The sequence below is a fragment of the Chlorocebus sabaeus genome, chromosome 3 (genome assembly GCF_047675955.1).
Source record: "Chlorocebus sabaeus isolate Y175 chromosome 3, mChlSab1.0.hap1, whole genome shotgun sequence".
Lineage (NCBI taxonomy): Eukaryota > Metazoa > Chordata > Mammalia > Primates > Cercopithecidae > Chlorocebus > Chlorocebus sabaeus.
In genome coordinates this window covers 29895373-29908781 of record NC_132906.1, presented here as the reverse complement: position 1 = coordinate 29908781, position 13409 = coordinate 29895373, and the positions used below count along the sequence as shown (strand labels likewise).

Sequence of the window (13409 nt, the reverse complement as noted above, 5' to 3'; positions counted from 1 at the left end):
GTTAAATATGCAATACAACATAGCTAACCCACTGAGTACCGTGTGTGACTAATTTCAATTGGTAGGGCTCAGGAACCATCTGCCAAAAATAAAAATACAAACAAAAAGATAACATTTGAATGAGGTGGGGAAGATAATTACAACTTTGTAGACCAAGATGGCAAAGCAGGATTCTGGGTTATATGCAGAAAGAGCAAAAGGTATAGGTAGGAAAATCTACTCTCACCCCATATCTTCACCTTCTCTCAGCAGATGACCTTGCCTGCTACCTCACAGGAAAAAATAAAAGGCATTCCTCTCCTATATTGCAAAACTGAATGACATTTCTCTCTCCTTTCCTGCTCTCTCACCTGTCCCCATTCTTTCCCACAGCTAACTTTTCCAAACTGTTCAGGACCCTCTTGCTGCTTGTCTCCTGCCAGATCTTGCTCCAGTGCTCACGCTCTCTCTCCTGCTCTTTGTGGCCACATTTTTGAAACAATGGTCTCTATGTCTTATCTGTACTTCATCTCTAAGTCACTATTCAGCTGCCTAAGTTTAACTGTCTCTTATATCTTACACAATGTGTTCTTTTTATTCAGTAAAATAAAGTGAAATAATGATGTTACTTTCTGATTTTACACTTTCTTAGTTTTAAAATAAGTTAACCACTATTTCTTCTTAAAATTTATTGGCTATAACCAGGAAACAGAATATATACTCTCTGACTAGGATTTCTCATGTCTAAAAAGTAAATTATTAAAACAGCTGAGACTAAGTATTTTCAGTAAAGAGCCTGTTACTGTATTGATCAACGAGAATCCTGAACCTTAAACATGCTGTTCTCTCACTGTATCTTTCCCTAAGTCAGAACTCTTTCTAATTCTGTAGATGAGAAGAGGTAGGGTGTGCAATTCATCTTCCTCAACAATACAAAGGAAGTACTTTTAAGGAAATTATTTCATATAAGCCAGGGTCCTCAATCTTTTTCAGAAGATTGGAGTAAGTTAAGGTTTGATATCTCAGCCCTATACTGACATACTTGGAAAGATGGACCCTGACTGATGCTCTGCTTCCCTGGCAGTTTCATTTACTAAAAGAATAATGGCTAAGATGGTTTCTCCTCTTATATACAATAAATTGCTAGAATTCTCCATAACTTACTTTGCTCATCTTTCTTGCCTTCAAAGCCAAATTCATCAGTATCCGTTAAGCACCTACACTAACTTCAAAAGTGCAACAAACCACTCCTATGTTAAATAAACCTAAGTTTTTCCATGGACTTAAGTAAGCGTTAACGCAAACTATCCTATAACTGTTGGGTAATGGAGGGATCTCTGTTCATCTTCTCATATTTCCTTTGTAATGAACACTTCAAAAGTCCATTGAAAAATCTAATGATCTGCCTTTATCTTTTAAAAATAAATTTATCTCATACACACCCCTCCTTTTAAAAACGGCTCTCCTCAAAGTAGACAATTTTGTATCATAAACTTCTATCTACCTAAGAAACAGAGTTTACAGATCTACCAAATGTATTAGATATTACAGAAATTTCATAAATACTTGTCATTAGGCTGACTTATATTTAACAATATTGTTAATAGTCCTAGAAAGAGCACCAAGCAAATGTTTTGACTAAAGATCAAATAGAAAACTTTAGGTCCACTAACATTTGTAGGGGCTGGGGCAGGATTACAAATGGAGGCCCACATTCCATGTTTACATATTTAAAAGTTACAAGTCCAGTTGAACTATTAAATAAAACATGGTCTCATCCTCCAGTCTTGACAAATACACCCTCCAACAGCTGGAGGTACAGGTTCAAACTCAAAGTTCTTAGTCTCCTTGAAGTTCCATGCCATATTGTGGTGACACAGGGGGCCAGCCCAACCCCTTCTCTTTCCGTTCCCAGTTTTGTCAAGACTTTGAGGGGCCTTGCACTCAAGTGTGGACATCCTGTCTACTGCAAACTGCTACCTCTTTGCCACCTCTCAGGCCTAAGAGCATATTCACTGGTTTTATCTTCCTAAGGACATTTAGGAAAAATGTCAGTGAAGACTCTGGAAGCAGGTTCTGAGCAGTTTGGGGCAGGAAATTCCAGGGTCTTGGTAGGGGGAGGATGGAGTGGGAGAGAGGGAGGATGGAATGGGAAGAGGGAGGACTTGGGCTGATCACATATATCCCCCTGAGCCCTCAGATTCTTCACCCTCAGATTCTTCACCCTATGGGGAAGTGTGAGCAGAGCAGAGCCTTCTAATTCATAGGTTCTGAAGCAGAGTTTCTCTCGCCCAGGACTAAAGGCAACACTGGGTAATTTACCAAATGGAGAATTTATCAAATCAGTCTTGTTATTAGTTAATATACTAGTTGAAATTTAATATGTAGAAAATTATTAAGTAGGTAAATAAAAGTTAAAATTCCAATCTTTAATCACTTCAGTTCCCCAAACATCTGCAATCAAAGGGTCTAATATTTATGTGGATCTATCTACAGACTAAACCTAGATTCTGTGCTTTTTTTCACAATTTCATATAAATTTACAGCATTCTATTCAGATACTAGAGGGAGCTGGAAAAAACAAGAAGCAGAAGGAACAAAGAAAGAACACAGAGTATCAAAGACAAGATCAGACATGCAGACATAAGGGAAAGCATTTTCTTCCTGTTCTGTTGCTTATGTGGCAAAGTTTAAGGCACCATGATTAACCATCTGATTAAAGCCACTAGCATCACAGCTTGCTCTCACTAACGCAGATTCATGGAGTTTACTCACTGGCCTCCAATTGCCCCCATCCTAGCCACTCTGACAGGGTAGGTCAAGCTGAACCTTGTCAGCATTTAAGTGGATACTGATGATAGCTCTCCCTACATTAGAATCTCTTACCTCACCATAATTTGCTACGCTACAACTTTCATGCTACTTAGCAAGAAAATTATTCTGTTAACTTGAAAAAACTAATAAATACATACACATACTCCACAGGAAGGGAAGTATTTCAACTGGAAATCTTATTTATGTGTACTTACTGAGATTGTACCATTGTCTAGACCTATGGACAGTCTTCTTGTTTCCGGGTTAAAAGACATGCATGAACATGGAGCTGAAAGAAATGAACATGTTGATGAAATTAACAAAACCATGATTCTCATTGATTCAGGAGTGCCTAACTAGCTAAAAGTGTGGGGTTGTATTTTCCCCACTATCTCCTGGAAAACATTTCATTTAACACCCACTCACCAAAAAATAAAAACAGTAATTTTACAGCTACCCCATAGTTGTTTCAGTTATCCTTTTAATGAATATAACAAATAAGATATTCTCAAACTGGGCAAGTTCCAAGGGGCTTGGTCTTGGCTAGGTCTGTCAGTATGGAGTCTAAATTTGCTTGACTAGATTAACAATACTTTGTGCTGTGTAAGATTTCTGTTACCACTCTCTCTGTACCACTCCAATTCCATCTTAAACAGAAATAACCTATCCTTTCTGAACTAGACAAACAAAAGAAAGATCTTATTATACTTCCACCCTCCCCACCCACATACAGACACATACACACATGAGTATAGAAGTCTATTTTTTGATTCAGAATTGATTTGGGGGGTGTGAATTAACAGGAGTTTTTTGTTCTTGGCCTTTGGGGGTGTGCTGGAGTCTGCTGATTGAAAATGACTAAGAAGGATTTGTCTCAATCTAAAAAAGAACCAACTCATCATAGGGCTAGGCACTGTAGGAAAGAAACCAGGTGAGTCAGTACACCCAGGCCTGGACTGGGTCTCCCTGTTCCGCAGGACTGACTGCCTGAGTACACCTGAGCCTAAGTAAATTAAGTATGCTTGGAAGCCACGTATGGTCAACAAGTGCTTACCAAACAGCCGGCTCCCAGGCCCCTGCCTTCTCTACCTATGCTTGCTCCTAATTGCTCCCACTAAATAGGGGGTCTTTTGACAATTTACCCAATACTGAAATATTTAATAGTTGTTCTGAAGAGCCCAGCAGTTTTTATATGTCTCCCTTCATATTCACAGAAGCCATGTAGATTGTGAACTACCTATTATCATAATCACAATCAGCATCAAATATTTTTTATTCCTACTTTTCACAGTTATGATTAGATGTTTTACCCAAGGTCACACAGGAAACAGTTGGAGAAGGTTCAAAGACATCATTCAAACATACAGTCCAATTTTCAAACAACCTACTTAGATTATTTTTAAACGAAAAAAGAACTTCAAGTTCTACTGACAGTCACTTCATAAACATATCACTTAGTAACATATTTTTCATTCTCTATAAAACGACCCTGAACAAAACAACAAAAAGATCTTCTAAACTGCATATTTACTTTTTTCTAATTTTCTATGATATATTCAGAAAATAAAAACATACTAAAAAGAACTTCCCCCTAAAACTTCCACCAGTACAACAGACTATCTTCTTTCTACTTAGCTACAAAATAAAACCAGATTCCCAAGAGCACACTGCTGAAAACAGCATTCAAATGATATTTAATGCACTGCCCTAAGAAAGTCAGTTTTATTCCCCTTGATTTGTAAACTATGTTGGCACAATTTCTATACAACACTAAGATGCCGGGCCTCATAATCCCATAACATGTGTGCAGAATTAAAATCTAATCATCTCATGGAAAATTAACATGTTAGCTGAAAAAAAACTAAAGAAAAAATACACTGGGATTACAACTGTGTAAAGTACATACACACATAAGTACAGGATACATGGAAAGACTATTCTTGTGTTCAAATGACAACACTGTCTTTACTCTTATTTTGCCATTCCTGTTAAAATGAATTTTAAATATCTCACAATTTATGAAGATGTAAATATGATCATATGAAGCAAAACTAAACTGCAACCCCAAGGGGCTAGTGACTAGCCAGGAACAACCTTATCATTTAGCTGCCCACTTGACCATCTAAAAGCATTTCCTGTGTGATTTACTCCAAAGTCCATATCCAGTTATGGTATAATTAGAAAACCCACTGAACTTTGAATGTGATTTAAAATACTTCTTTACAACACTGCACAGGCTACTCTTAAATCTTCATTGCCATTCCCTTATTCCTTGTTTTTTCCCCAATTTCCTATGTTTCTTGTTATTCTTTTGAGAAAAATTTATACTCTTTACTATGTTCAAGGCAAGTCCTACAATGATATATAAGGTATTATTGCTGCCATCAAGGAATTAAAAGAATTTATAGATTGTGAAACCAATGGTATATAGGAACAGTAAGACAATTTCACCCTATTGGTTCAAATCATTTTATGCATAGTAAGAAACACCACCATATTTCAAAGCAAAGAACTGTTCCTATAATAAATGAATTCAGCAAAGTTTCAGAATACAAAGTTAATGCACACAAATCAGTAATTCTGCTCTACACCAACAGTGACCAAGCTGAGAATCAAATCAAGAACTCAACACCTTTTACAGTAGCTGCAGAAAAATACAATAAAATACTTGGGATTCCGAACCCAGGAGGTAAAAGACCTCTACAAAGAAAACTACAAACACTGCTGAAAGAAATCACAGATGACACAAACAAATGGAAACACATCTCATGCTCATGGATGGGTAGAACCAATATTGTGAAAATGACCATATTGCCAAAAGCAATCTACAAATTCAATGCAATTCCCATCAAAATAGCACCATCATTCTTCACAGAACTAGAAAAAACAATCCTAAAACATATGTGGAACCAAAAAAGAGCCCACATAGCCAAAGCAAGACTAAGCAAAAAAGAACAAATCTGGAGGAATCACATTACCTGACTTCAAACTATATATAAGGCCATAATCACCAAAACAGCATGGTACTGGTATAAAAACAGGCACACAGATCAATAGAACAGAAAAGAGAACCCAGAAATAAACCCAAATCCTCACAGCCAACTGATCTTTGACAGAGCAAACAAAAACATAAAATGGGAAAGGACACCCTATTCAACAAATGGTGCTGGGATAGTTGGCATGCAACATGTAGAAGAATGAAACTGGACCCCCAACTCTCACCTTACACAAAAATCAACTCAAGACGAACCAAAGCCTTCAATCTAAGACTTGAAACCATAAAAATTCTAGAAGATAACATTGGAAAACCTTTCTAGGCATTGGCTTAGGCAAAGACTTCATGACCAAGAACCCAAAAGCAAATGCAGGCCGGCTGCAGAGGCTCACGTCTGTAATCGCAGCACTTTGGGAGGCTGAGATGGACGGATCACTTGAGGTCAGGAGATTGAGACCAGCCTGGCTAACATGGCGAAACCCCATCTCTACTGAAAATACAAAGATTAGGTGGGTGTGGTGGTGCACACCTGTAGTTCTAGCTACTCGGGAGGCTGCGGCACGAGAATCGCTTGAACCCAGGAGGCAGAAGTTGCAGTGAGCCGAGATGGCACCACTGCACTCCAGCCTGGGCAACAGAGCAAGACCTTGTCTCAAAAAAAAAAAAAAAAAAAAAAAGCAAATCCAACAAAAACAAAGATAAATAGATAAGACTTAATTAAACTAAAAAATCTTCTGCCTAGCAAAAGAAACAATCAGCAGAGTAAACAGACAACCCAAAGAGTGGGAAAAAAAATCTTAGCAATTTATACATCCAACAAAGGACTAATATCCAGAATCTACAAGGAACTCAAACAAATTAGCAAGAAAAAAAACAATTCCATCAAAAAGTGGGCTAAGGACATGAATAGACAATTCTCAAAAGATATAAAAATGGCCAAGAAACATGAAAAAATGCTCAACATCACTAATGACTAGGGAAATGCAAATCAAAACTGTAATGCAGTACCACCTTATTCCTGCAATAATGGCCATAATCAAAATTCAAAATATAATAGATGTTGGCATGGATGGGGTGAAAAGGGAACACCTCTGCGCTGCTGGTGGGAATGCAAACTGGTACGACTATGGAACACAGTGTGGAGATTCCTTAAAGAACTAGAAGTAGAACTACCATTTGATCCAGAGATCCCACTACTAGATACCTACCCAGACAAAAAGAAGTCATTATACGAAAAAGATACTCACACACGCATGTTTATAGCAGCACAATTCACAACTGCAAAAACATGGAACCAGACCAAATGCCCACCAATCAACAAGTGGATAAAGAAATTGTGGTGAACCATGGAATATTACTCGGCCATAAAAAGTAACAAAATAATGCCATTCATAGCAACCTAGATGGAATTGGAGACCATTATTCTAAGTGAAGTAATTCAGGAATGGAAAAGCAAACATCACATGTTCTCACTCATAAGTGGGAGCCAAACTACGAGGATGCAAAGGCATAAGAATAATACAATGGACTTTGGGGACTCGAGGAAAGGGCGGGAGTGGGGTGAGGAATAAAAGACTACACGTTGGGTAAAGGGTACACTCGTCGGGTGATAGGTGCACCAAAATCTCAGAAATCACCATAAAGAACTTATTCATGTAACCAAGAACCACCTGTTCCCCCAAAACCTACAGAAATAATAATAATAATAATAAAAGACTGCTTCTATAAATGAGCATAAACAAAAGAAATCTGAGCAGAAATCTAACTGTTCTACAACCCATATGCTTGAACCCAAGATGTTCTAGACAGGGGAGTGTCAGAGTTTGAGAGCATTAGCTCCCAGGCACATCCAAAGGCGTAATCACCACTTCAAAGAGGCATTTTGGGAAAATACCAGGCAAACCTCTGTGTGTGTGTGTGTATGTGTGTGTACATGTGCACGCAGCAGGTGAGACGTACAACGCTCCTCAAACCATTTTCCAACTGTGACACTCCCACAGGAACAGGCCTTGGATTGACCCCTGGTAGGTCCAAAGAAGCAGAGAGCAGATTCAAAAGAATATTGATGCCCAGATTTGTTGTTACAATAAAGTCTTCCTTTTCTTTTATGGATTAGAGAGGTAAACAGATTGACACAGAGATTCTTCTAACTTCAACTCACCAGAAATTAACAAAAAAGCAACTAAAAAGACTAATGCTGTGGCCCATATAAAATGGGCTCCCAGTCATGAAAGACAAATATCAAAGGGGCAAAACTATCTGGGGAAGGATGAGACACTAAAGTAAAGGTAACTATGACCCAGTGGCAAAGGGAATCCTTTGGCAGGAAGAATAACGGGAAGTGACAAACAAAATATGATTTAAGTACAATATTTTTTGTAGCTAAGTTGTGAAATATAGCTACAAATATTTGCGATGCCTCACAAAGGAGAGCTCTGCTTTAAATGCTATAAAACGAATAATTCATAAGACAATAAAGTAATAATTGGTCTCTATGAAATCTGAATATGCAAATTACAGGCAAACTGGCTGGAGACTGGTCTACTCCCCACCTTAAAATTACTTTCTCCAAAGGGTGAATGAAGTGCCTAACCAGAACCATAAAATTATAATACAGCTGCCCTCTACCAACTTCCTCTATCAAAACTACATTCCTGAACTCTAGATGAAATAAATACAGCATGATAGAGATTGTGAAGATATATTTATTACCCCCACTTTTAACTGTTTCCCCATGAGAATAACCATATGGAATGAAATGTGTAGGGTGATGCCATTTGCCAAGACTTCTCACATATATCATGGTATATGTAGGTGGCCTGAGACTTCTTTACTAACCCAATAACTGAAATTCAAGGCCTTGCCACTGGTTTTGTTGACATTATATTCTAGTCTATATTTTCCCCAACATTTTTGTTAAAATCTAGGGAAAAAATGATTACGGTTTTTTGGTAAACAGTACAGGACTCATTTTCCATGTTAGCTGAATAAGATTTCCCATCTACCTTTTCTGTTTCAGACTAATGACAGTCAAAAGAAATATAATGGAAAAGTTTTAGGAAGCAATGAAATGCACAAATAAGATAAAGAAGAAACTGTGCAGGTCTATGAGTAATGTAACCTCTTATTCTCTTATATTAGTATCAAGACTTTGGTTCTGACTGGCCTGTCAGAGTCTCACCTTTAAAATTAGATACTTTCTTTCCTTGAATTCTGGGTATTTGGTAAAATAATAAAGAAAGAAAAAGAAATAAAATAAAAGTAAACACTTTCATAACACTGTGTGTTTGGTAAAATGAAGTCTTTGTAACGTAAGACAAATATTCAGCTTAAAATTAAGTGAAAACGAAAATATAGAGATACGTTCGTCAGCTTGCTCCTTTCTGCCCGTGGACGCCTCCGAAGAAGCATCGTTAAAGTCTCTCTTCTCCCTGCCGTCATGTCTAAGTCAGAGTCTCCTAAAGAGCCCAAACAGCTGAGGAATCTCTTCATTGGAGGGCTGAGCTTTGAAACAACCGATGAGAGCCTGAGGAGCCATTTTGAGCAATGGGGAACGCTCACGGACTGTGTGGTAATGAGAGATCCAAACACCAAGCGTTCCAGGGGCTTTGGGTTTGTCACATATGTCACTGTGGAGGAGGTGGATGCAGCTATGAATGCAAGGCCACACAAGGTGGACGGAAGAGTTGTGGAACCAAAGAGAGCTGTCTCAAGAGAAGATTCTCAAAGACCAGGTGCCCACTTAACTATGAAAAAGATATTTGTTGGTGGCATTAAAGAAGACACTGAAGAACATCACCTAAGAGATTATTTTGAACAGTATGGGAAAATTGAAGTGATTGAAATCATGACTGACCGAGGCAGTGGCAAGAAAAGGGGCTTTGCCTTTGTAACCTTTGACAACCATGACTCCATGGATAAGATTGTCATTCAGAAATACCATACTGTGAATGGCCACAACTGTGAAGTTAGGAAAGCCCTGTCAAAGCAAGAGATGGCTAGTGCTTCATCCAGCCAAGGAGGTCGAAGTGGTTCTGGAAACTTTGGTGGTGGTCGTGGAGGTGGTTTCGGTGGGAATGACAACTTCGGTCGTGGAGGAAACTTCTGTGGTCGTGGCTTTGGTGGCAGCCGTGGTGGTGGTGGATATGGTGGCAGCGGGGATGGCTATAATGGATTTGGTAATGATGGAAGCAATTTTGGAGGTGGTGGAAGCTACAATGATTTTGGCAATTACAACAATCAGTCTTCAAATTTTGGACCCATGAAGGGAGGAAATTTTGGAGGCAGAAGCTCTGGCCCCTATGGCGGTGGAGGCCAATACTTTGCAAAACCATGAAACCAAGGTGGCTATGGCGGTTCCAGCAGCAGCAGTAGCTATGGCAGTGGCAGAAGATTTTAATTAGGAAACAAAGCTTAGCAGGAGAGGAGAGCCAGAGAAGTGACAGGGAAGCTACAGGTTACAACAGATTTGTGAACTCAGCCAAGCACAGTGGTGGCAGGGCCTAGCTGCTACAAAGAAGACATGTTTTAGACAAATACTCATGTGTATGGGCAAAAAACTCAAGGACTGTATTTGTGACTAATTGTATAACAAGTTATTTTAGTTTCTGTTCTGTGGAAAGTGTAAAGCATTCCAACAAAGAGTTTTAATGTAGATTTTTTTTTTTTTTTGCACCCATGCTGTTGATTGCTAAATGTAATAGTCTGATCGTGACACTGAATAAATGTCTTTAAAAAAAAAAAAAAAAACAGAAAATGAAAATAAAGAGACGCTCCAGTATGGGCGATTAAATTAATGGCCATATAATTTGAAGGGAGGAAACCACAGAAGACACAGCCCTAGACAAAGGGGACCCAAGAGATCAGCATAAAATCTCAGCAGTCAATAATTAAATGGATTAGAGAGAAAGTGACTATTTGCATTTCTAATACTTCTATGTGAAAATTGGTATTTTTTAAATTGCCCTTGTTTATTCAAAAAACATGTACTTAAGAGGAGGAAATCCCAAAATATTTCGATTTGGGAGGAAAGTTTTCTAATTTCTGTTACTTACACCAATAATTCTTTCATTTTATGACTAATGTATTTTCTGTCCTTTGCTGACCAGTTGAACTTTGCTCAAAGAAACACAAGTTTCATTGAAGGTTAAGCTGTGGATTTCAAGCACACTGCTTTACAATGCTAAGGGCATTATTTGGCAGGAGACACTAATCTTCCTCATGAGAGGTTCTGGTTCAAACTTTAAAACTAAATAAACAATAGTGACTTCTGCAAATAAAACTTCAGGTGCTAACAGTATGCTGGTGAAGTTGAATGTCAGGATTCCACAAGAAGAGGGTCTTCAATAGAGCTTCCAATGAGCAATACACCCTGACAAAGCAAAAATTTAATTCATGGACACTATTTCATTCAGCCCTGTTTATAATAGAATAATATTTATTAGATTTGCAGTACTCAACACGTTTTATTTTATTAAGCATACCTATACTTAGGACTTCAATTTTCTAGCACTAAAAACCATTTTACATTTAAATCCACATTTTATTTACTCTACTAACATTAACTATTTAGTTTTCTTTTTATCTAGGCTCAGTAATATCAGCAAAGTGAATTAGAAGTGGTCACTCCCAGACAAGTTTTAAGTTACAGTAAAGTTATCTAACTACACTAAATTTTAAAATGCCCCCTCAGATGAAAATCAAAGAAGAGTATGCTAAATAAACGCTGTACTTAATCAGATTAAATAATATCTAGCAAGTTTAGTTTGGATAATCTATGTTTTCCTTCATTTCCATTAAAAATGAGAAGTTCCTCAGGTACCTTTTTCTTCTTAGTAAATACAGATTTAAAAGATCACATTACATTATGGTTTATAAGAATATGAATAGTAAAAACAACAAATTACACATGGTTCCATAATAAAACCTATACCAAGAAGAAAGCAATAAATGGATCAATACATTTCACAACCAGGAACCCAGAGGTTTTTTTGAAATAAGGTATAAATTAAAACAACAGAATGAGCATATCCCAAGTATATACATATTCTCCCAATCTGCCAAGAAACTCTCTCAACTGAGTTAAAGATGTTTAAAAGTCAGGAAAACAATCGCCACCTCATAAAAGCAGAACTGCCAAGTTCATAATTCTAAATACCTTTCTATAATACCACTAATATACCCACATGAACTTTCCCCCACTCCAAAACACCCAGCAGAGGCTGTGGAATAAGCATACACACCACCTCCACAGTCTAAAGTTACCGAAAGTCCTCCTCACCAATGGGAAAACTAACACTTTCAACTCACTTACAAAATAACTCATTTCCACTCCAGATAAAAGCATATACACATATTAATCAACTTAATTTTCCAAATCCCCAATTTTAACTTATCTGTTACCTTAAGATGATGGTCCCAATAAATGAGAAAAATAAACCAATCCAGCTACAACCCCACAAAATAGCCAATTTTTCCTAATAACTCTGGGTTAATATCAACAATGGCAGTAATATTGTTAAATATCAAGAACCTGAAGGCATTTTACAAATAGTTATTTGGTATACCTAATAACCAAAATATCTTTGCAAATTTGAGAACAAAGATAACAGTTTATTTGTTAGGCTTCAAAGCAGAGAAAATGTGAAGGACTTGCAAAAAGTGATTCAGCAAATTGTAGCAAAAATGAAAATCAAATTCCAGTTTCCCACCCAGGCATAGGATCTAACCTACAAGCCATTTTGAATACTGCAATTGAAACAATACATTTTTGGAGGCTGAATTTAATGTAAATAATAGACTATATTCAAATATCCTTTCCATAGAACTCTTAACTAAGATTATTTATTATTCTTAATGTATTCCCTACCATTTAAAATGGCTTAAAAAGCAGATACAATAAAACCAATAAAACCAAACAATAGAAATAAGCAAAAAGAAGTTATGACTAAAAGTGTGTGTGTGTGTGTGTGTGTGTGTGTGTGTGTGTGTAAACAGAAAAGAAATTAAAATAAAGATCTGTTAGGAGATTCAGTTTGGTTTCATGTTTCACATTATCGATAATGACGAAGTACCAGGTCCTAGGGCTATTGCTCCCAATCTTTTCTGCCTCATAATACACACAGAAAATTATATTTGTAAAGCCACTGGAATAAACAGAAGAGACTAGCCCTCCCTCCATCCTCTTCTCCACTCCCCTGTTCAGCTAAGGGGATCAGTTCTCATGTTCTAATGTAATCCATTTAGACCACACCAGTAGGCTGTGTCACATAGGCTGGGAAGTTCTGCCTTTGAGACAGCAAAGAGTTCCTGGCCCTCATTCTGAAAAATATTCCACCTTTTTGCTCCTTCATAAAAGGGGCACTGCACATTATGGTAGACGATTACTTCAAAAACAGGCATAAAGCACTTCATATAATGTACACATCAGTGTAAGCCGAGGGCACAATGAATGAAGGCATTTCTGCAGAGGGCTGACACAAAGTGGGAAAACTCCAAATTTAGAGGAATAATCAGACTAACTATCGTTCATGCTGTTCACTACAAATAGCCTTTCTCTCAAACAGGCTTTTGATAAAAACTGGGAAGCAAGCAGTTCAAAATCACATGTTTCAGAGAGGCC

At 37.5% G+C, this 13409-nt stretch overlaps 2 protein-coding genes across 6 annotated transcripts in view; one reads left to right on the top strand and one right to left on the bottom strand.

Annotated features, from left to right (window-relative positions):
- Window positions 1-13409, bottom strand: part of WDFY2 (WD repeat and FYVE domain containing 2) — a 191217-nt gene that overhangs the window by 91124 nt on the left and 86684 nt on the right. For 3 of the 5 annotated variants that reach the window (XM_073014359.1, XM_073014358.1, XM_007960447.3), the window contains one exon: window positions 3009-3082. The exons of the other annotated variants lie outside the window; for them this stretch is intronic. In XM_073014359.1, the coding sequence (XP_072870460.1) occupies window positions 3009-3082 (74 nt within the window). The remainder of the gene's footprint in view (window positions 1-3008; window positions 3083-13409) is intronic. 5 annotated transcript variants of the gene reach the window in all.
- Window positions 9144-10333, top strand: HNRNPA1L2 (heterogeneous nuclear ribonucleoprotein A1 like 2). The gene has a single exon (XM_007960446.3). It carries the CDS (start codon window positions 9228-9230, stop codon window positions 10122-10124), a length of 897 nt encoding a protein of 298 aa, XP_007958637.3. The 5' UTR covers window positions 9144-9227; the 3' UTR covers window positions 10125-10333.

Excerpts from the sequence above, each read along its gene's own strand:
- HNRNPA1L2 (XM_007960446.3), top strand. The coding sequence starts at position 9,228 with ATGTCTAAGTCAGAGTCTCCTAAAGAGCCCAAACAGCTGAGGAATCTC.